Genomic DNA, 24,729 nt, shown 5'->3' with positions numbered 1-24,729 from the left:
CCCAATAAAACTAACAGTTGTAATAACAGAGTGCATAAAAATACACATCACGTGTCTGTTTCATAGAATGTAGGATACAGTGTTTTCCATTTGCACTTACTTTTCAAATAGCACTAACACTTCTTTGTTTGTGCTAGCACACTACTGGTGCATAAACTCTTGCTTTTCCTTCTATTTTGTGTGCCTGCTGAGAAGAAAAGCAATGATAAATCCCTTCTTTTGTTGCATAGGATAAGGGCAGGCAGGAGATTCTGCCTCTGAAAAAATAAGATCTAAATTCATTCTGACCAGGTTTATATATCTTACTAAGCCATGTTTTCATGGTTTACTGAGTGAACTGCAAATAGAACAAACTGGACTCAATAAGGGCTATGCTATTAACCATGGTTTATACATTAAAATGGCTAGGTTCACACAACATTTCATAGACTCAACACATTAAGGCTAGCATGATATATGAAAGCTAGTATTTTTATGCTGTCAGGAAATCCATAACTCTTCTGCTAAAGACCAAGTAGTACCCAAAGAGAGTTTTGCCCCCAGCAAGCTTATGCAAGCTTCTTTCTATTAAACAGTTGTACTCTGCATGCTGGAAAAAGAGGACATCTTCAAAACAGTTAAAGAATATATAGATGCCATATTTTTCCGTGTATAAGACGCTATTTTTTCCTGCAAACACCCTGTTCAAAAATCAGGTGCATTTTATACAAGTGCAGCATCTTATACATGGAAAAATAATGGTAACCTCCACAGCCCAGGGCATGCCTGTGTGGGTTGCCATGCCACCTGGTGCAGGTGTCAAGCCCCTGTGGGCTTGCCACTAACAGGAGAGGGGAGGGAGCAAGAGCTTCAGCCGGTCAATCGTCCGGATTTGCCAGCTCAGCTGTTCGTCGCTCCACCGAACAGCTGATTGACGCAGAGAAGCTCGCATGCCAGAGCATCTTATACAAGGGTGCGTCTTATATACCGAAAAATATGGTAATATCCTGGATTCTGAAATAATAGAAATTACATCTGGACTGTTGAAAGACCTGTTGGATTGTATGGCAAATATGATCAGGGATTGAGAAAACCTCCTTTCCAGTAATATAATACCTGGCTGATTTCAAACTGGGAGTGATTATAGCAGAAGAAATAGTATTTGGCTTATCTCTTGTGCACTGCAGTTTTAGAGCCTGTTAGAGAAGGCACCTGCCTCCCAGTTCCCAGTGTTTTGTCTTAAAGCTGAATGTTGATATCTTGTTAAAATCCCCCAAACCAGATTCAAGAGGAGTGGTCCTTTTCAAAATAGCATGTTTACAAAGGGGAAAGGGTTTTACTTTGGCACAACACTAAAAAGATGGGGAAAAGCATCATTGGCTGGCTGGCAGTTGAGCACCAGTTGATTAAATCACTTCTGTGCTTCTCTGGTGTTGGTTCTCCGCCAGGCTAGAGATTCTCAAAGATTTTATCTTGAGGATCAAGAGTTATCTAAATGGCCCTTTCAGGCCTGGTTTTGTTTTGAATGTATGATCTGGAGGCTTGGAAGACAGAAAGACTGTTTGTCCAAAAGTGGCCTCCAACAAATGTAATCAGGTCTTTTTTTATATAAAGAGATCCTGGAAGGGCAACAAAACATGGTTCTGTCACAGAATGCAACTTCCTAAGGCTCTTCAGTTTCATAACAAAAAGCCAAAACAATTATTTTTTCACATCTACAATGAGATGCCATGCTTGAAGTGAAAATATGCAATACAAATTTGCATAATTTATGCATATCAAAATGTCATTGTCTGTTGCTAAATTTGCCTTACTGTGGTAGGGAAGAGTCTTCTCTGAGAGACAAGTGTAATTGCCTTTTCTCCTTATAGCTGATGCCCAGAGAAGCCATCAGCAGCCTCTTTGATAACTTCACTTGGATAAAGCACACAGAGGACCCACAGCTTCTGGGGAGATCTGCAGTTTGGATCCATCCCAAAGTCAGCGTCTTTGTCATCATCTTGTTGTTTTTCCTCATGAAGGTAAGGTAGCTAACCTGGCAAGCTCTGAATTGTTACCACCACATTATCAGCCATTTCCCATGAGCAGAATCAAAGAACTGTGAAAACTTCAATTCCTGGTTTATTTTTATAGAGAAACTTACTGATGTCATTGACCATTGTATCTCGGTGCTATTTGACTCCCCACCTTTTTTCAGATAAGGTTTGTGCAAGCAGTACTGCATAAAATACAGTTTTAATGCCAGATTTCCTAGTGTAAATAGTCAAAATGATATTGCAACAAACATTCCTTAAAGTAATTGCTTTGTTCCTTGCTCCTTTATTTAAAGTGTAAATAGGTTGTTCCTTGAATTTATCCTTAAAAGACTATCATTTGTTCTTGCTCCACTGGGAAGAGACTTTTGTTCTTTATTTCTTCCTAATGAATGAATTTGTGAATTTGTGCAGTGTAAAAAAATAATAAAAGTTAATTTTTTATGTTCATCTGTTTCAAAAAGGGATTTAGCTGAATAGAATTTGCTTCAGTGTACACTATGGCAGGGCTTTTCAACCTTTTCATTGATTGTACCACTTTTAGATATGGCAGTATTCGAGTACCACCTAGTAAGGTGTCAAAAACTTGATGACCAAAAAAAACCCTGTTCAAAGTTGCAATTGCACTGAAATGACTTATGACCATTTTTCACTTATGACCATTGCAGCATGGCCTGGGTCATGTGATTTATATTTGGATGCTTGGCAACTGATTCATATTTATGATGGTCACAGTGTCCCAGGGTCATGTGATCCCCTTTTACAACCTTTTGACAAGCAAAGTTAATGGCAGGGCTGCTGGTGGCCAAGTGCTAAGATGGGACTTCCTTCCCTCCCTCTCTCCTTCCCTGCCTCCCTCTTTCTCATTCCCATCTCCTTCTGAAGGAAGAATTTGAAAACCCACCCCCATATTTTTCCCCTTCCATATATTCATCAAACAAGGAAAAGCCTCCAGAGACAGAAAAGACAAGCTGCTAAGGGAACTAGCTTAAAAAGGTGCATTCTCCTTTAAGAATTAGCTACTGGCTGGAAAGGAAAGTTAAGGAGCCAGCAGCCGGCACTTAAGGAAGAAAAAAAAAATGTAGCAAGTACTGGCTGCCAGCTAAGGCAGCCTCCCCAAATGGCTCCATTCATAAGTAAAGGAATCTGCAGGCAAAATCCATTCGGGAGAAAAATAGTTCAAAATCCCTTGCAGCAAAACTTACAGCTAACAATAGCAGAGCAATAGAATATAACACGAGACATCAGCCATCAGCTAAATAGAAATTGTCAGACACTCCTTAAGAATACAAAGCCCACATTGCACAAATCCCAGAACTTCAAAGTCACAAAAGCACATAAGAATCCTTCCACTCTCCATCTCCCTCCCTCCGTGCCTCACCTCCAGCCAATGCTGCCTTTCTTCATTGTTGCCTTTCTTCATTCCTCATGGAGGGTGACCCCTCCCCTGCTGTGTTTCTTGCCTCTTTGTTGCTGCTAGCACAGATGGCTGCCACAGAAGTTGTAGATCGGCTTATGGCCAGCCTGCTTGATTTCCTCTCCTCTCCCCCCACCCTCCTCCTCCTTCTTTCTCTTTGGTGCAGCTAGAGCTGACTCCGCCTCCTCCCAAGGCTGCCTCTTTTTTCTCTCTCCCTCTCTCGCCCAAACTGCCTCCTTTTATAGCCTCTCCTGTCTCCGCCCCCCCTCCTCCTTTCTCTTCCGGGTGAGCCGGAAGTGAGCCTGGGGCCTTTGCCTCACCCCAGCCACTCTGCAGCTCTGGAGGACCCTCTCACTGTAAGTCCTGCGTTGGCTTGTTCCCTCCCCCACTACACTTCACTGGGCAGGGCCATGTACCACCTGCCACGTGCTAATGTACCACATGTGGTACACATACCACCGGTTGAAAAGCCCTGCACTATGGGAATTTGGCCATGTGTTGCATTTATTGCTGAATCTTATGGAAAATACAAAGCTATGCTAAATGCTACATTTTATTTCTGACTATGGAAAAGGAGTACTTTAGTATCATGACAGGTCATAGTTTAGAAGCCATCTGCATCTGAAGCCTTCTTTCCATCCCTTCTAGAACAAAAGTTTTTTTTTTTTAGCAAATTGTGGCATGGGAGCCACAAGTAGTATGTTACCTAACCTAAGGGGAGTTTCAAAAGAAGTATTTATGCTAGTTCTTTAAAAAATGTTGAACTAATTGATGCATAATACACACACACACACATTGCTAAATGGAAGACAGCAGTTGGCCAAGTCAACAGAGATGGATTGGTCTGGACAACTGCTCTGTAATTTAACAGCCATATGATCTTTCTGCTCTACATCAAAATAGCTCCTCCTATACAGCCTAAGAGGGAGGAAAAATGTTCCTTTTTAGAGAAGCCCATTGTGTGGGGAAAAGGACCAGAGAGAATAGATGAGAAAGGGAGCTGTTGAAGAAGATTCCTTGGAGAGGATGCTTGGTTACATCCTGCTACTTTGTTCCAGTCAGAGTGGAAGACAGGAATTCTGCTGAAACCTTCATCTTCCAGGGAACCCTCAAGCTATTTCTAACAAAAGGAGAGGCATTGCACAGTAACCTTGATTGTTTATTACCTCTGTCCTAGTTCTGGATGTCTGTCATTGCCACAACTATGCCAATACCCTGTGGAGGCTTCATGCCAGTGTTTGTGCTGGGTGAGTTTTAATCTTTTTGTGAAAACTTCCAGACAGATTGTGATGGAGGGAATTGCTGGTAGAATCATGAATAAAAGGGGAATTGTGTTTCTATGAAATGACTAAGTCCCGAACTCATTTCTCTTTCCCTCAATCCATTCCTATTTTACCTACATACCACTTTCCTATGTTCTTCATATCCTGCAAATGATTGGGGCAGTCCCACAAGTGATCATCTGTTCATCTTCTGTTCCAAGATGCTTTCTTGGGCAAGTTTATAGAGGACTGCCACTGGAAAGCCTGAAAATCTGGCCCTCTGGCAAGCTGAAACTTAAGCTACTTAAGTCCTCAGAAATAGCAGCGAAGCCCACTCTCCCTATTTTGGCATAAAAGGAGGCAAGAATGGGTGTTGCTTAAGCTCTGGGTGGTGACTCGTTGCCCTGGGTGGTGACTCGTTGCCCTGGGTGGTGACTCGTTGCCCTAAAATATTATTAGATCATGAGTGTGTATTAATGATTCTGATAAAGACAGTTAAGAAATTACCTTTGTTGGGTTTAGGAGCTGCTTTCGGACGCTTGATTGGTGAAATCATGGCCTGGATTTTTCCTGATGGGATTCTCTTTGATGGCTTTGTTTACAAAATTTTACCTGGTGGTTATGCAGTAATTGGTAAGTGTAGGACTTTCTTCTTTTCTCTGGTTCCAGTTGTGATCCAAGTGATGCTAATGTTGCCCCCTTTTTTCCCTGGTCCTTTTCTGCCACTGGGAAAGGAGCTGCAGCTCTCACAGGTGCTGTCAGCCACACTGTCTCCACAGCAGTGATCTGCTTTGAGCTGACCGGTCAGATTGCCCACATCCTGCCAATGATGGTGGCCGTCATTCTTGCCAACATGGTGGCTCAGAGTTTGCAGCCAAGCCTTTATGACAGCATCATCCAAGTGAAGAAACTGCCCTATTTACCAGACTTGGGCTGGAACCAAATAAGGTACTTAGGGCTGACCAAGAAGGGAGGGAGCAGGCTAAAAGGTGGTGAGATGTTCAGAAGGAGATGGAGATAAATTCAATCCCAAGCAACAAAGCAGATGGCCCATAGATTGGAATGTATTTATTTTGAGATCATCTGTAGCCGATGTATCAGTTATGGCAAACTATAGCTCAATAGCTACCGTAAAGACTTTATGTGGGGATGATTTGAAGTTTGGCTCTTTACATGATACCCTGAACCACAAAGCAGCTAATCACATATTTGCCTTGTAGAAACTTCCAAAAATGGATTAAGTAAAGTACATTTCAGTTATGTTTGGGAAATAGCATGAGTTCATAACTCCTCAAAAACTCAATTCATTAAAAATAGGTCAACTTTCTTGTTAATAGGGTGAACACTCAAGAAGTGTATTAAGGCTGGCTATTAAGAACCATTGGTTCTTTTATAATTCCTGGAAATAATTTAAACTGAATGATGGTTCTGAAATTTCAAGCCCCCCAATGGCCTGAATGGAAAGAATTTCAGAAAATGTTACTTCTTCCTCTCTGAACCCTAAGAATTCTCTCTTTTGCAACATGGCTGCCCCCTGGCATTTGTAGTTGTTGGGATTAGTTCCTATGTTCCTTTGTTTGTGTGTTCATTTATTTCTTGCATTTATATGATTGTCCAACTCAAACAACCTGAGTGGATGGCATACAAGGACCAGTAAATAAAAAATATCAAGGGGGGGAAGCAAACTAGATCAATTAAAGCAAGTTTTTCTAAAAGCCTGTGGGGTTTTATGTTTTATGTTAATTGTTTCAGTCTTTTAACGACATCCTGTAGGCCAGTGGTGGCGAACCTATGGCACGGGTGCCAGAGGCGGCACTCAGAGCCCTCTCTGTGGGCACGCGCACCATCACCCCAGTCCTAGGCCTTCAGCTGGGTTTTATAAAACCTTTTCACTTTAGGCCTCCGCCACCATGTGCAAAAAAAAAAAAGTTTCAATCAGTCAATTTCAACTTCGGGCGGGAAAAAAAAAAGATCTTGCAAAGTTGGAATTGATTGATTGAACTTTTTAGTCCCACCCAGTCTGCCGTTACCACTGCAGCCACGCCCACCCAATGGGCCACACCCACCTGGCACTCGACGATGCATAAGTGGGTTTTGGGTTGCAGTTTGGGTTGCAGTTTGGGCAGTCTCTAAAAGGTTCGCTATCACTGCTGTAGACTTGAATTAGTAAGATTTTATGGTAACTTTTTGATAGGAAGTAGCTTTCAGCAAGGGCTCTGGGACAAAGTATGACATGAATAAATAAATCTTTCTCCCACCTTACTTATTCTTTCTTAATTTTTAACTTATGCCCACTCAAGCAAATACAATATTTTTGTTGAGGACATTATGGTGTGTGACGTCAAATTCATCTCCTCTAATTGCAAATATCGGGATCTGAAGGACTTACTCCAGAACACCACCGTGAAGACGTTTCCTCTGGTGGATTCTCCAGGTGAGCTTTGTAAGGAAGCACATCAGTTCCTGTTTTCAATTAAAAGCAGTCCTGCCAACAAAGTTTCAGGAAAGGGATTTACTTTTGTCCACTCCAAGCTTTTCTGATCAGCTGCTTGATTGGTTTTAATGAGGAATGTAAAGGTTATAATTCTTTTAAGTATTAATTTAATTTTTTTAGATAAGAGTTTTGACTGCACTTATGATGGCTGCTAGCTAAGTGGGAATGTCCAAACAAAAGCTTGCTCTTCCATTGGAAAAAAAAAATCCAGCTGGTTAGTGGATTTGTTGAATAGTCGTGTGTTGTTTTGAAAAGTAATTTAGGGCAGAAACAGGGTAAAATAAAATGTGCTGATTACCTCCTCCTAATAGAGAGGCAGATCCAAAAAAGGGGGAAAGGAGGGTGGGGGCAAAGAAGGATTAACATGGAATTTTTCCCGATCTTTCTAGAATCTTAGCAGTAGAGATTTGGGAGTGGCATCAATGTGGAGAGATTATAGCACTGGTGACAAATTGGTAAACTTTGTATGCTTAATCAAGAAAGAACTATCCAAAACTATGAATCATCTCCAAATTTATGTTATAGCTTCCCAATTCATAGCTATTGTATAAAACTGGACCTAACCTTTCTTTTTACAGGCCAGGAATAAGAATTCACAGATACATTCTTGTAGTATAATTCTGTAGTATGAAGGGAGAGAGGACAAAGCTAAAACTCTAGTTTCAACTTAATTTTCAGTTTCTCTCAAAATATAATTTAAACTGTGTGTTTTTTTCTTCCTTTTACCTGGGGCAGAGAAAACAGAGTTTTTCTTAGCAATGTTTACTTATTGGGGAAATCAGTCAATATGTCCTGAGAGATTAGTGCAATTTCCAACTAGTCATAAAAGTCTGAGAACCTAGAAGACACTGATTTTATGAATATGTATCTCCTGAGTGAAGCAGCTTAGAAAATAATTCATTTTTGCACATTCTTGGTATTGCTGAAAAGACTAATTTAAAGATAGCAATGCAGTGTCACTCTCCCCTCTCCTCCCAAACAAGGATGTCCATGAGATGCACCAATAGTTTTGGCATTACTGAGAACAGTGCTTCCATAGTCATCTGTGACTGAAGATGTGTACTGAAAAAAATCAGGAGAAATATGGTAGTCCTTTTTCCAAGTAACAGGGTTTTTTTTAAAATTAAAAGCATACAGTAATGCGTCTGATGAATAATAATTCATTGGATAAAGTGACCTACAGCTCAAGAAAGCTTATATCCTTTAATAAAACTTGTTAGTTTTAAAAAGGGCTACCAGACACCTTCTGATATTCTGTCACCATAGATAAACTTAGCAATCCTCCTGTCAAGTAGCTTGAAGAAATTGGACTGAGAATTGGCAACAGAGAGGGCCAATTGCCATAGAAATGGCTGGACAGTAATGTTTGGTCACCAACCACCTTGCACCAGGATCCAGTGTCTTGTGTGGGAGAGAAGGCAGCTACAGGGGATTGGTGTCAAATACTGAATAGAATCAGCAGCAGCTGCAATGGTGTGAGGAGACCTCACCCTGTTGGAAGAGCAGAAGGAGGAGGGGAAGAGCAATGTATTTTTGGAAGGGGTACATTGAGGCCGCTTCATGGTCAGAAAGCTTCTTTGATAGTTGAATGAGGAAATAACAGATATCTGGACTGCAAAATACAGATCCTTGGTAACACATTGACGAATGTCCTTGGTTCCTGTTTTGTTTTGAAAATGCACTGATTTTATTATTGTTTTTAATTTGTATGCTATCCTATGTCCTTGTGAGTTGGGCAGCTGTGCAAGAAAAATAATAAAGTAGGTGGCAGCAAAGGGATAGAGAGAAATAACGGATCATCTGTATTTTTTTGCAATCCAAAGAACTGGTTGTAGACTGCCTTAGGTAAGAAAACCAGAGCCTTGTTGAGATGACATTTGTTAGCTGCAGATCAAATGTTTATATAGTCTTAGATTCCACTCATTCTTTTACACCTTAATCATGACTGAAGAAACCCTTTGATTCCAGCCAGACTCTGGAACAGTGTCTCCTTGTCTGTTACTTGTCTACAGTGAAACTTCAGTAGTTGGTTTAGATTCGGAGGTATATTCTGAATTTGTTGAATGTTTCAAGGACACACATGTGTAGGCGGAAGAGAAATGGTGTGGACAAAGCAGAAAGTAGATATGCCCAGAGTGTCTTAATTTTTAGCTACCTTTCTTATATAAATAGATTCCCGTCACATTTCCTCTCTCCCACTTTCTCCATTTCTAAAATTAAATTTTATTTAATGCATTTCTCTGAGTCATCTCATATGAAAGGAATGCTGCCTGCTGTTAGATTCTTTCTCAATGGGAAACAGATAAGCTTTCCAGAGTTCTCCAAGCTCTTCCAAACACACTGAAATCTGCTGCTCTATAGTGTATGATGAAACTCACTTTCTGAGTTTCCTTGATATTTTTCTATTTTCCTCTACAGTCCTGGCCTGTTACTAGCCAGGTTTAAGAGAGATATGAGGTGATTGTGAAAGGGAAATTTCCTGGAGTTACCTTCCTCATATATGGCTGGAGCTTACAGTCTAGTTGTGTTCTTAGAAGAAAACATATCTAAAATCGTAAGGCAATCCAGAGGCATTATTTCCTGTTCATCGTAAAGGTGAAAGGGTCATCATAAGCTGACTATCTGACAAGCGACTCTCTGATCGTGACAGTCCCTGAATTTTAGACCTTAGATTTTCTTATTTGCTTTCCCCCCCCCCATCTAGATTCCATGATTCTGATGGGCTCAGTGGAGCGGGCGGAGCTCCAGGCTCTGCTGCACAGATACCTCAGCCCAGAGCGACGTCTGCATCTTGCCAGGGAGATGCCACAGAAACTGATTGAAGGATCTTATGATGGACACCAGTGGAAGCATGAATCATTCGCTTTTGTGGATGAGGATGTGGATGAGGAAGAAGAGGGCAAGAAAAAGACTGAGGTAGTGAATGGAAGATTAATAAAATGAAAAAAAAAACAACAATAGCGGAGAGGAAAAAAAATAGAAAGTGTAACCAATGGGACATAGTGACTAGGTAAATGAGATGTAAAACAGGAAGTCTTAAGTTCAAATCTCAGAGCAAACTCACTGAGTGCCACTAAGGAAACTACAATTCACCCAGTGGTGGGATTCAAATATGTGAACAACCAGTTCTCTGTTTGGATGCCACTTCCGGAAGTCCATTCTGGGCCTGGGCAACAAAAAAATAGCTACCGTTTCTGCCAAAGTGGTGCGAACTGGCTGAATCCCACCACTGAATTCACCTTAGAGCATCCCCTTTGCAGCATGGGGAAAATAGCTGCTTCTGCTGAAGAGTTCATAAGGATTGCTGAAATAATGTAGATACGGTAATAATTTTTAGAGAAGCAGCAAATTTAGAAAAAGAACAGTATTTATGTCTATGGGGATTCTCAGTCATCCAAGTCATAGTTATCCCAAAGATCCTTTTTCAAGAGGCAACTGGACTTTCTTGTTTTTCTTTGAAGACGTTTCACTTCTTATCCAAGAAGCTTCTTCAGCTCAGACTGGATGGTGGGGAATGGAAAGCTGTCTTCAGGAGTATAAATCTTTCCATTCTCCACCATCCAGTCAGAGCTGAAGAAGCTTCCTGGATGAGAAGCGAAATGTCTTCAAAGAAAAACAAGAAAGTCCAGCTGCCTCGTGAAAAAGCATCTTTGGGGTACAGTATTTATGTAAAGGAAATGCTAATTCTTGCTTTATTTTCTTTTCTTCAATAGTTTCCACAGCAGCCTGCTTTAACCCCTGATTACCCAGAAGGACCTAATGGCCCAGTGACTCCTCACAAACTAGTGGCAGAGACACCAACACCTCCACAATCTCCAAGTACTGTGTCTTACCTGGTTTCTTGTGGGTGGGATGTGATGGCCAATATTTGAAGAGTTAAAGAGCCTTTTCTAATTGGGTTATGGAGTATGGGAGAGAAGGGGGACCTCATTTGGATTGCTGGAGAGTGGACATATGCCTGACTTATCAACTTGCTAATGTTTACTTTGAGGGGAACAGAAAGGCGATCATAAAAGAAGCAAGATGTTTATGCAAGTACAGAATGCATTTGTATTAGAAGTATTTGTTGTAATTAAGAGATGAGAGCCCCTAAATTGGAAGTTACATTATACAATTATGTTATACCGTTCATCCCTCCACACCTTTTTTCATCCACTGAGCTCATGTATTACTCCACCAGATAAGGCTGTTTAATATTAATATATTTTCATCCACCAGGTTGTGACCGAACTTTCTATTCTTCTAATTCAGCGGTTCTCAACCTATGGGTCGTGACCCCATTTGGGGTCGATCGACCATTTCATGAGGGTCGCCAAGCAAGGCTGTCCGCCATTTTTTCCCCTTTTCCGGCGAGTGCCTTACCTCCCTTGAGCTGGGCCAGCTGGTGGTCGGCCTGCTCCGTCTCTGCCACTTGCCAGCTACGCCTCGGCTGGCGCAGGGGGCGGAACCACGCATGCGCGGCGCTCCCGGGCAGGGAAAGTCCTCGACTTACGACCGGTTGGGTAGTCCTCGACTTATGACCGATTTAGTCCTCGACTTACGACCGGTTTAGTCCTCGACTTACGACCGGTTTAGTCCTCGACATACGACCGGTTGGGGGTCGCGGCATTAAAAAGGTTGAGAACCACTGTTCTAATTCATCATAGCTTTATCTCTCAAGGTCATAGTTCCATAAACATAGAGCCAAAAGGCTACTGGTTTCTTTAATGAGTGTTGTCTGCTTTGCCAGGCACATCCTCAGGGTTACTTACATTTTTAATAATCTTATAATGAATACAAAATAAAATGTCATAAAACATGTAAAGTAAAAGGACCAGTAAGAATTGCAGCATAGTTTTGGTTAAAAGCATTTGGAACCTCCAAATATGTCCACATATGTCCTGGTTTGCTAGATCTATTTTAAAATGAGAAAAAGGAGAACTTCCAAATCCAGGTTGCTTTCAGATAGAAGACTCCTAGTACTACTAATGAAAAGCACAGGACAGACGGTCCATCTTCTCCTCCTTAATGGATTCCATCTGGAAAGCAAAAGGCCAAAGCAACTGCTAGGAAAATATAGGGGGATTTTTGAACACATGGGGAAGGACACTTCATCAGACTCTGCATATTTTATCTTGAATAAGACAAGGACATGTGAAATAGATATACTTCTTGACATATAACTTTGTTAGATCCACATACTTTTCTAGGTACATTCTGCCCCAAAATGAAGCATAAATTTGGCAGACATCAGTATATAAAAGCATGCTTAGCAGGAGATTGTCATTTGATCTCTGTTAAATTTGTGCAGCAAAATATCACAGTTTATTTTTCTGTAATTCTAGAGTCCTCAGTATGGTGCATGGGGTGACTGTATGCCCGTCTACATGTCCCATGGGCACTCCTAGTTTCTTAAGCCTAGTTTTGTTTACATTCTTTGAATTAAAAGAAAATTATTGAGAAGTAAGGCTGCTTATTAGTATTATCCCCAGAGATTTTCTTAGAAAATAGTTTATTGGGATATGTGCAGCCCAGGGATTTGTTCATATTTTGGTATATCCTTATTTTATGATTGGTCATAGCAACCTTTGTGTGAGAGTCCCTATAATGTATTCTCAGTTCCAAGTGTGGCTGTGGCCCCATCTATTACTGATATTTGGGGTACTTATTCACCAGCATGTTAGCATGCACAATGGTAACAGAGAGCGGTTCCAATTGTGATTCCTCAGTGCTCCAAAATTGAAGGCAGGCAATTGCCCTGCTGGATCTGACATCTATTTATAATCACCAAATAGATCTGTCTTTCTTAATTTATCCAATCCTGTTTTCCTCAAAAAACAAACCCTTGCTTATTCTTTGGTACACAAGCCTAGAGCTTATTGACTCTTGCGATCAATCCATTTTACATTTTGTTTCTTATGTCTTTTAAGACAATGTGCAATTGTCATTCATTTCACACAATTCTACAAAAGGTCCAGACAACATCAGAAACCATCTACATTCACCCCAGGTTTTCTCATTCTTCTGCTATCTTTTTCTTGCTGCACCTAATCCATTCAGGAAAAGAGAAGAACAGCAATACAATCTCTTTGATAGCTTCCTATATGAAAATGTATACCTACCTCTATTTGAGGCATAATGGGCATTGGTTGGAAGGAAAGATGCAGTTTGGTAAGGAAGGACATATTAGAGATGTCCTTCCTCAATATTCTGTATGCATTTCCAACTTTAAAGTCATTTCATATTCCTCACTGGCGATCCAATCTTTAATCATGTTTAGCACAACTAACAAGGAAGGAAAAACTAGCCAGTATGTTTTTGAGCCAAATTATAAAACCAATGTGTTTGGTTGTCTGCTTTAGAGCCAGTTATAAACTGATCATGCTAGACAGTTGTTACTAGATTAAATTGGTATGACTTACAACTCAAACCCTAACCATGAATTAAAGTATTTACTGGGATGTACTTGGAATTGCACTTCTCTGGCCTTGTACTGCTGACACTTGGATTGATTGATGAATGATGAAATAGTTTAAGAAAGCCAAATGGCATATTTTTTTTTCCAGCAAAGCTATGCAGGTGACTGATTTGATTCCCTCTTGTAATGAAATTGACTAGAGATAACAACATAATCTCTGTTTTCTCAGCTTATCTACAAGCATTACAATAATTTTTTAAAGAAATGAAAGGCAACATCAAAGCTGCAAACAGATACATACATACACAACTAAACTAAATAGGCACAGTGAGACACCTACTTTCATTTGGGGGCAATTAAGGAAAAAAAGGGAAAAGATAGCACGGTATGCTTGACTAATGATCTTTCCATGTATATGGAACATAGCATGATCACCAGGAATTGGAATGCTGATTATATTTGGAACACAATGGGAAAGTCATGATTTTTCAAGTGCTAGAAATCTAGGAGTACAGTTAGAAGTAGGGTTTCCTAGGCAGCTTAGTCACTACTACATGGTTCCCCAAGCCTGGCTTCTCTATGGTCAGATAGACAACCACTCACTTTCTGCTTCTAGAAATCAGATCCACCATTTTCTTGGAATCTGGCCAATTATCAGCCTTAATCTGTGGCTTTGCCTTGTCTCTTTCCCTTTCGAATGCTGTCACAAACAATTCCATTTCCTTTGCCACTCAGCCAGTAGAGTTTATTACTTGATAGTAATGATCATTTATGAACAGGCCATCTGCACAGAACATCTGTGTGAACTTCAGTCAACTTAGGAGAACATTTATCAAATCATCAATAGTTTCCACACTGAAATGGTGAATCATTGTAGAGAAAAAAAGATGACCTTGATGGAGATATGTGGGATCTGTTGCCTAGGCAAAAGGGGCTGAACCTTTTTTTTAAGTCCAGAACAAGATAATATTCAGAAGCAACTCAGGCAGAGGCCTCCCTAATTCACTGAACTGCAAGAAAGAGGAGGAGGAGGTGGTACAGCATTCTCAAATTTGCAAGATTCTTTTATTATAGCCAATGTCTATAAAAGTACTTTCAGCCTTCCCATGGAGTTGATTTCATGGCCTGGTCTACCTAACAGCCCCGACAGCCAACAAGCACCAAGTGCTCGGTTGAAAAATAATAAGAATTATATTTATATGAAGTTATATTGTTTCAGTTTGCTCTTCTGTGGAAAATATCTTACATTTTTTTGCTTAGAAATCAGAGATGATGCAGAGGCAACCTAATGTGTACGCATCATTGAAAGGGTAGGAAAAAAAGCATTGTTGATGGTTAGTCAGAAGTCTCTGCAGAGTGTAGTATAAAGGATCAAAATGGCAGCCACAGTGTCAAAATGGATGAAGCTTTGGCTGTAGGTTGTGGCTGCCATCTTGATTTTTTTTTTAATCATACCTGTAGACAGCCCAGTGGTCAACCATTTCATTCCTTGCATTTTTTCCCCTTCTCACAGCCCGGAGATGTTGGCAGCTAAGGAGATTGATGGAACAACTTCTTTGTCTCAGCCCATCCCCTCAGCAAAAAAGCACCGAGCAGGTTTGAACAAGAAAGCTATCCTATGCCTGAATAATTTTGGAAAAAGAGTCCTGATTGCTTTCATACCCTGAGAAAATAGCATTTTGGGAGTCAGAAGTGGGAAAGAAATGAAATAAATTTAACTTCTCAAAATGAAGGACCAGATAGCTCAGAAGTGCATGTGGGCACAAATGTACCAGGGAAAGAGAATGAATATGGGTGCTTCATGAGACTTTAATCTCTGCTGTCCTGCACAAATTTTGTAGAATGCTGGAATGCTTTTCCTATTGCAGTACCTTCTGTTTCATTCTTTTGGACAGTTTTTGTAGTCTCAGGCTGGGATATGACAGGGAACTTTCTTCCTTCTTTGAAGGACTTTCCCAATTACTTGGAATTACTTTTGAATCCAACATTCCAGACAGCCCTTTGCACTGCCACTTTGGCTGGGCTGGCTGGGACGAAGAGAGTAGGCAGGGCATCAAAACCTTGCATAGTAAAAGTGAATGGGAATATTATGGTTTTGGACAGTCTGTTTATATTCCAGACAGACCTTGTGATATACAACATACGTACTTCATTATGGTAATGAAATAGGTTAGCCATGCAACACTGATATTCTATAGTCATTTATCAGTGTTTTACCCTTGTCTCTTTTTGCTTAATAGGGTTAATCCCTTCCAGCAGGAAAACCTAAAATAGCAAGGGAAGCTTAGCATCAATCATGGCCTTTTGCTGCCAAAGATTTTGGAAGATATTCAGTACCAGAATTGACCTATCCCTGTTCATTCCTGAACTGTCATGACATCAGCACTGATATTTTATACATTAGCATGCATATCTATTTTTTAAATGTATTTTTAAGCCAGACTTCCAAATCACTTGAGAATACCTTATGTTTTCCATCTTTGTATTTCTTCGAATGGAAAGAATAAGGATGGAAAAACTGCAAATTGTTTTTCGTTATTATTATTTCTTAAAAATCTGTATGCCTACATGACAGGACTGATTTTGAGATTGTGAAGGGGGAGGGAGGGAAAAGCAACTGAATCCTTCTAACAGATGATATCACTGCCTAGGAAAAATTTCTTTGCAGATTAATATGCTACAAGCCTCCTCATGGATCTGCCGTAATTATTATAGTAAAGGCTTTCTTCAAATAATAGATTTCTTTGTTACAAACACAAGAATCCCAAAGCTGCAACAGGAAAAATGATGAGAGGGAATTTTTGAATTCTGTTCCATTTATTTGCTTATAAAAATTACACATGCACCTGTATGTCACAAAGGTGTGCACTTCCACAGCATTGTATTTAGGAAAGTAAATGGAGTGAATAGAAACAAAAGATGTGGGGTGGACAAGTATTCAGAACCCCGAGTTTACCTATCTGCCCTGTTGTGAGAAAGTGATATGGTAAGTTCCCTCAGAATGAAAGACTAACACCGTTGCTAAATGGATGTTCCTCTGCATTTCTATAAGCAATAAAAGCAATGATATAAAACAAAGGAATACAGTTTGAAATTCACCAGATATTGCCTCCAAATTTGCAGGCATGGAGGACAATAAATTTTGTTTTAGAAACTGTAACCCAGGCTTAGAATGCATTACCATGTCATATGCACTGACAAGGTTTCTTTGCCCATGTGCTAAATCTCATAATACATACAAGCGCTGGTTACAGCAACGATGTTAGGGAAGAAGCAACATTTATGTTCTGAAAATGAGATTTGGATTTAAGCTTTGCTGCCTTTCTTCTGATCTTGGAACTGATTACTTATTCCTTTCAGGATTCAGCAGAGGTTGAAGACCCAATGAAGCCAGAAGAGGTACGTTTGGAAGTAAAGCAACAGAGTTGATGGGGTTGACATTTCCAGTCAATGTCATGTCAGGAGATTCCATGTAACAGTCATGTGATTATTTTTTTTAAAAAAAATCACAAGAATATTTATCCATTCTCCACTATGAAATGTGACTTCTCAAAACATCTCCTCATTTTCTCTATGACAGTTATGCTGTTGTATATGTTACTGTCAGTATGCATGGCACCTCAAAGAACAGTGGGCAAGAATATAATAGCCTGCAAGAAAAAGTTGAAAGTTAAAGAGGGAAGATGTGTGTTACTACACTCCCTAACTCTACCTTTGTAAAGCATTGCACGAATCATTTTTCAAAAATATATTTGCTACATAATAGGTCTATGACAAAAAGTACAGTGTAATATCTATCATGCTTATAACCTATATGTGAGCTCTGTGACTCATAACTTCAAGAAAACAGGGAGTATTAATAAGACCACATGGTTGGGATACCCAATAGTACTGCAATTGCAGGTTTTAGTTGGTGTTGGGTATGTTCACTTTCATCCAGTTTTCTATCTATGATGGTACACAGGCTCAGATTTTTTTTGATGAATGCTGTAGATAGTCCCAAAGCTGCATGAACTTAAAATACTGGGGGAGAAACTGAGTAGCGCCTTCTTTACTTTGCTGGAGTGAATCTGATCATTTCTGCAGTCCCTAATGCTTCTTGAAGTAAATTTGTGTTGTTTTGTCAGGCCTGGTAAGTAACACACCCCTTGAGGGGTCCTTGGTGCTCTCTGAGCTTGTGTTCTTACAGACATTTCATTACCCAGACTAGGCAATGAAAACTGCTAGCACTGATAATGTTACCTAATTTGGGTAATGAAACATCTGCAAGAAGACAACCAAGCTCAGAGAGCACCAAGGACCCCTTATTTCAGCCCTCAGCTACAAATATTCTCCTTTATTGGTAGCACATCCTTTTTCCAAGCGGCAACCCAACAACAGCAGCTTTTTGCAGAAGCAAGCATGATTACTGAAAACCACATGATTAAACTGGTAATGGAAAACTAGAAAAATTTAGGAGAATGGGCTGGAACATGTACTCTTTGCTCTTAAGAGAGCCTGTATAATGTCTGTATGAGTGAGAGTCTGTGCAATATCCAGATAGACCTCCCCCTGATTGCATTATTAGGGGATAGGCTTTAAAATTAAAACCAAAGTATTCATGGAAAACGTAATCTCTGAGAAGGAATGCAAATATAAAGAAAATGGAAAAGTCTACTGCGAGCAATAGCAAAAATAAAAATATGGTGTTTGCTTTAGGAAAGAGGTTGTTTCAGATTCCTGTCAGAAATGGCTGTCTAACTGCTCTCCAGTCAACCAAAAAGTTAGAAGAGGAATTGGACAAGTTGGGAAATATACCCAAGACAAGTAAATCATGCTGGCTCATTGGCTAAAGTGAGCAGCCTGGGAAAGTGGTTGGTACAAATTACTTCTCTGAACTTGTGAACTCTTTTTTTTCCCCTGTGTCAGATAGAAGTTTGGGAGCAGGAGGAGCTGGAGAAAAAGGTATGCTTCAGCAGCTGCCGCATAGATCCTTCTCCCTTTCAGCTGGTCGAGAGAACATCGCTGCATAAGGTGGGTGCCTGCATTTACCTCCTATTCTCTACTTACCTTGCTATCCAACTCTACTCCCATCAAGGCCTACACCTTCTTCTGATTTCAAGTTCTCTTTATATTGCTTGGTTTTCAAAATACTGTGCGATCTTGCTCAAGCTTTAACCTATCAGGTGGAGTAAGGTTCTCCATATATAGTATGGCCTCAACAACTCTTCTTTGGTTTTACTCTTTCAGGCAAGTAAAAGGTACAGAATTGGGCTTAATCTACAAAATACAGACCTGTTCTCTTTTCTTCAGTTCCTTCTTCCTTCCCCCCCAGTTCCTGCCAAATTATTTTATTATCACAGATCTTTTTTTTCACCCATTGCATGTTGCCACCTTGCCATGCAACTTTGCAAAGTAGATTAAGAGCTGCAGGTTTCAATATGAAGCTGAACCTCTAGAATTTGAATGAGAAAAATAGCATTAAAAGCAAAGGAACCACCCCCAATGTTCAATTAAGTTTATTTTATTATTTACATTCTTGCCAGTTCTGTGTCTTGATACTTGATACTTAGTTTATGCTATTAGCAGAAAATTTCATCTACGAAGCAGTGGTATGTCTTTAGATAATCTTGTCTACTAAAATGATTTCTGTATGAAGGAAACAGAGGGATCAAACTAGTTGGGCAACTGTTTAATCTTTGCAGGAGCAATTTTACTATTAAAATTGGGGACAGAAATTGTTGAGTAAGTTGTTCTTTATTCTCAATGTTGTTCCAACACATAACTCAAAATAAAGAAGTTAATAACAGTGCTTTTTATGATTATGATCCATCAGTAAATATAAGATTGAACAAAACCTACTTAGAATTGTTGTATGTTTAATCAATTCCAAACATTTCAATCTATGTATAAGGTGCCCTTGTTTAATTAGGTAGCATGGTTTTCTTTAATATAAGCTAGGAGTGATGGGCCCTACTATAGCACAAAGATAAAACCTTATTTTCCTGTTTTTCAAAGAAGAAAAGCCTTAGTCTCACCTAAAATGATATCTGCAAGGACATATACAAGCCAGGATCCAAAATCAAAAGGCAACTTTTCCCTTTTCCCTGGTTTGATTTGTTCAGGTTAACAGCATCTCAATTTTACTAACTTATGCCCGTCTATGACTGTTCTATATTCCCCTGAGTTAAGAAGAGCTTAATTCCATTTATATCCCATCTAGATGAACTCACTCTGCTTTTGCTACCTGAGAATACTCTTAGCATGCTAGTACATGAGAGAAAGATAGTTTAGTCTGATGGGTCATAGGTTATGTAGAATTGGAAAAATATTTAAACCATAATCTTTTATTTATTTTGTATATCACATTACTATGTAACTTAATATCAGTTGACTTGGTACAATTTGTTTTTTAATGCCAACAAAGTATTACATTGCGTTAATTGGATAAATTGATCTCTACTTCTAATTATTCCAATTTCAGACATGAAGGTTTCATTCTTTGGCTTTGCTCTAATATGGGTAAAAAATAATAATCACCATTCTTAACCTATTTCAAATTCTCCACGAGTTTGCAATGATTGGCCTGTTTTATTTGCTAATTGGTTTCTTTTCTCATTTCTGTAGACACATACCTTGTTTTCATTGCTAGGACTCACCCATGCCTATGTAACCAGCATGGGAAAACTAAAAGGTGTGATTGCACTGGAAGAGGTAATTTAAATCATGTTACCTTTGTATTTTGTCTGGTTGAGTCTTGCTTGAGAGTAAAGAAAAGATCTCATGGGAAACCCATAATGGGGGGGGGAGGAGACAGTAAAAGACAGGAGTGCTACTCATTATACACCACTTACATCACACTCTTACCATTCCTTCTGGAATCCTGGTGGTGCCTTCTCAATCCACATTTAGAAAAGTCATTTAAGAACTTTTCCATTTAGCTTTATTTTACATTTCATGTATTCTTTTAATACTATCAGTGATATATAACACTACTCCCCTATGGACTTTAGATTCAGTTCCCAGAGCTTCTCCACACAAAGCCAGCAAAATGTAACTTGTAATATCAGTACCTGCAAAAAAGTAATGTGTACTATTTTATTTTCATTAAGTTTAAATTGAAATGTTTTATTTTATTCTGACCTCTATTTATTTTTCAGCCTTCCCTAATTTTTGAAGCATACTCACTTGAAGGCTTAGTGCACCCTTGCTAAAACTCGCAAAATCTGATATACAAATATATGATTATCTGGACTACAAGAGTAATCCCTCTTTAAATCCTCTTAACATTCAGAAGAAGAAAAAAAATCTTTAGTCTTATTATGGCTTTATTGGCTATAATGCCAACTGGATTGTGGCCTTTTTCAGAAGAGGAGAAATTAGGTTGTGGACTTGAATTGAATTTATACATGCTTAACTTCCATGGCTTTGTCTTCCTTCTAAAAATCTTGGACTCTTCTGGTTTGTGATGGTACTATTTATTTATTTGCCATCTCCTTCAAAGGAATTTTGTTCTCTAGGGCAGGGGTCCCCAATCCCCGGTCCATGGACCGGTACCTGGCTGCGGCATGCCAGCAATCGGTCCGCACAAACAAGCAAAGCCCCATCCATGGGATGCAGGCAGCACACAAAGCCACGTACTCTCCCCTCCATGGAAAAACCTTTTTCCATGGAACCGGTCCCTGGTGCCCAAAAGGTTTTGGAGGAGATAATGGCTATTAGAGCCACTTACTTCTTTCATGTACATGTACTCCTCAGTATTTTTATAGAGCAGTCATTTTCAGCAACTCTCCAAATTTCCAGCCAGCACTACTTGAAGACACCTAGTTGGGGGTAAAAAAAAAAAAATCCTATTGTACTGTAAAGATAATGATAATCAAAGGTTTTTCCCCCTCTTTGAGCATCTTTGAACTTCTGACATGAGGATCTCAGTTGCTTATTTTCTCCCTTTATGAAGAACAAAAATAGCATGAGTAGTAAATATCAGAGTGGAGTTCTGTGTGTCTGTATGACAGGACTGGATAACTTGTGAGCTGCAATTCCCCTTCCCCCACTCCCAGCAGCCCATTTGAGGCCTCCAATGCCTCATATATTAGACATAGATGAAAATTTTGGATCTTTTTGCATTTCTGATGTTTAAGAAACAAAATGGGTCCCTTAACTTTTGCAGAGTTAAAGCAGCTAGTATGACCTTAAAGACCCCTCACTCCCCAAAATTTTCTTATGGAAAGTGTTAACTTTGTTAAATATTTCCAAATCATACTTTGTGTATGCTGCTGAGATTCATATGTTGTAGTGGTCTAAAAAAATGATTGAATGAATGAATGAAGGAATGAATGAATGAATGAACGAATGGTTTTAAATGCAGAAAAAGGGATTAAAAGTTTTTTGATCTTGCCTATTTTGGTAACATTTTCATGTGATAAGGCAAACCAAGAAGGGTCAAAAATGTGGTCCTTAGGATGAAAATGATTGCCCTTCTGGTCTATGGAAACTATTTTGATGGAGGAAGACTACTTTTATGCAACTTCCTTCTTAATTCTGTGTCTCTCAAACTCTCAGCTCCAGAAAGCTATTGAGGGGTCTACACGTACTGGGGTCCAACTTCGTCCTCCTCTTGCAAGTTTCCGTGATGCCACCCAGACTTCAAGCAACAAAGAGCATACCAATTGGTCTACAAAGTTGTGGAGCAAAGATAACAGTGATACAGTCCCTGGGAAATCTGCAGTGGACTCAGGACCAGAGAACTCAGTGGGCCCTAGTTCCCCTTTCTCACAAGAATCTTCCCTCCCCAGGTAAAGAAAAGGGAAACTCCCTGCTTCAGATGCTGACACAGAATTGGAGGACGTAGAAATTTTTGGCCCAGCTGCTGAGAACATCTCAGACCTACTCAAGGACCTTAACTTGTGCTCCAGAAACCTGGAAGAAGATGATAAGGATGATAACAATATGACAATAGAATTGCACCTTGGAAAAATTTACCTCATCCTTCAGCATAATCTGCCCACCATACTTGTATTTCCAGGAAAGGCTTGTGACCTGCTTTGCTGGTATCAGTGGAAGATAATTCATGCTGGAGAACTTGCATGGCTGTGTGGACTGGTTTTCCTCTGCCATTTTCAGTGGGGTGCAAGAAAGACATGAAAAGCAAATGGGTGGAAGGATCCTGGCTTATATCCTCCAGTTTTGCATCCTTTGATTATGATCCCTATGTGGGGCACTTGGTATGGCCCCATTGTCTGTAGGGATATATTCCAAGTTTTCTTCAGATAATCCTACCACTTATATCATCATTCAGCATGCCATGGTGTTAGCCCTGTGGGGTAGTCCAGACAAGAAGTATAACCAGGAGTACTAACTCTATCTTTATTGTAAGATTGCATTAACAGACTCTTGCCAGAATGAAAGTATTTCTCCCTTCCTTTCTTTTTCCTTGCCAGAAAACTAGGGAGGGTCTTTTCTGAAATGTTTCCCATGCCCTCCCATCCACCTGTGGGCTGTCTTTTACACTGGTTGTCCAGTCTGTGGCTTTCCCTCTTGTCTCCGAAGGTCATTCCCACATACCATTGTGTATGGCCATCTTCATCCCTTTGAGGTGTTCTGATCTAAAGAAGGGTCAGAGAACTTAGCCCAGGCTCAGTCCTGATGTAGAGAACTCATCCCAATTTGTAAACAAAACAGAATATGACAAATGCTTCATACCCCCCCTTTTTGCAATATTCTTTCTTTTGAAATAAACTCCAATCTATGCTCTACATGTGACACTATTTCACCCCCCTCACAAATTCTTCTTGTTTTGTCATTATAGGCATAATATCTATTATTTCTACCAATTAGCACATCCTTGTCCTAAAAAAATCTCCCACGTATTGAAATATTCCTCTGAAACTTGTTGCTGGGGTAAAAATACTAGAAACAAGTCTGATTCTTTATTGAGGAAATTATCACCAAGTATACTTGACTAAGTAATACAACTACTGTTATCCAGATAGTTCCCCATCTTACCTATGCAGACACATTCATAAACCTTCCATTTTACATGTAGTGATGCATTTGTTTGAACATTACTGTTTGATTGAAGTCTTGGGGGGAAAAAAATCATCAAACCAGAAGGGGATGTGAGTGAAGTCTAAATGCTGATAAGCCAAGGATTCAAGTTAAGGGTTAGGGTATAAATATCACGTACATCTTAAAATGTCCTACTGTTATTACTTGAAGGAAATTTCTATAAATACTGTCTTAAACATATTTGTGGCTGTGACTAAACTCTGATATGGGAAGAAATTGATGTGTTGAGAAGCAGCATCAGTAAATGAAAGAGTGGGTGGCATTTCTAAGGATATTTCTGCATTTCGTCTTTGTATAACTTTTATACAAATCTAACAACACTGGCTCTTTCCAAAGGAATCCCTAAGAACAGGATGGTACTGAGCATTCTGTAAGAAATAACAAGCACAACTAAACTTAATGAACGATTGTTAATTGACTTCAATGATTCATCAGAAGTGTATGCCAGATAACCAAATAAGAAAAATCCTTGCTTAACCTAACCTCTTGCATCTATAATCAATTCTTTTTGCATTGCACTCAGACTGTAACTCTTTTTGTACTGTTTTATTAGTACTGTACAGAAGCGGTACCAGTACTGTATCATCAGCCACACTCAGTATAGATGTGTTAATTGTTTGAACTAGTGTTTCCAAGCAAGGTTTGGTCTAACAAATGGAGACAAAAATATTTTGGGGTTTTTGGCTCAGGAATGAGGAGCCTGGCTTGGCAACATAGATCATTAGTAAAGAGATTAAAACTTAGTCCTTGTAAATGCTCTTGCCATTTTGGCTAGAGTTTCTCAGGGAAATAAACACAATATTCCAAGCAGAATAGTATCAGCATCAAGTTAAAATCAGCATCATATATTTAGAGAAGAGATTGGAAAGAACACGTCTGTGTAATGGAAGTTGCTTAGACTTGGCAATGTCAGTTTTCACACCAGTCAAATATGGAAAATTGAAGTTTTCCATCATCAGACTTCCATCATTCAGTGAATTTCAATCTTTCATGGAGTTGTTACTTGATCTGATAAAGGAAATAAGGTGGCAATCTTACCTATGGTGGATTTTACCATTTTTTCTGGGAAATGCCTTCCTCAGGTTTGTCAGAATCCCATT

At 39.6% G+C, this 24,729-nt stretch overlaps 1 protein-coding gene across 1 annotated transcript in view; it reads left to right on the top strand.

Annotated features, from left to right (window-relative positions):
- The window catches only part of CLCN1 (chloride voltage-gated channel 1), a 64,373-nt gene extending 39,644 nt beyond the window's left edge, over nucleotides 1-24,729 (top strand). Inside the window, 12 exon segments of the mRNA XM_029284651.1 lie at nucleotides 1,851-2,000; nucleotides 4,607-4,676; nucleotides 5,214-5,324; nucleotides 5,426-5,639; nucleotides 6,992-7,125; nucleotides 9,890-10,101; nucleotides 10,899-11,004; nucleotides 15,096-15,178; nucleotides 16,943-16,981; nucleotides 18,491-18,595; nucleotides 20,189-20,275; nucleotides 22,124-24,729. Coding sequence (XP_029140484.1) covers nucleotides 1,851-2,000; nucleotides 4,607-4,676; nucleotides 5,214-5,324; nucleotides 5,426-5,639; nucleotides 6,992-7,125; nucleotides 9,890-10,101; nucleotides 10,899-11,004; nucleotides 15,096-15,178; nucleotides 16,943-16,981; nucleotides 18,491-18,595; nucleotides 20,189-20,275; nucleotides 22,124-22,705 — 1,893 coding nt within the window. The 3' untranslated portion in view covers nucleotides 22,706-24,729.

Source organism: Protobothrops mucrosquamatus, unplaced genomic scaffold (assembly GCF_001527695.2).
Source record: "Protobothrops mucrosquamatus isolate PMUCROS unplaced genomic scaffold, P.Mucros_1.0 scaffold791, whole genome shotgun sequence".
Lineage (NCBI taxonomy): Eukaryota > Metazoa > Chordata > Lepidosauria > Squamata > Viperidae > Protobothrops > Protobothrops mucrosquamatus.
This window is presented reverse-complemented; position numbering and strand designations above follow the sequence as displayed.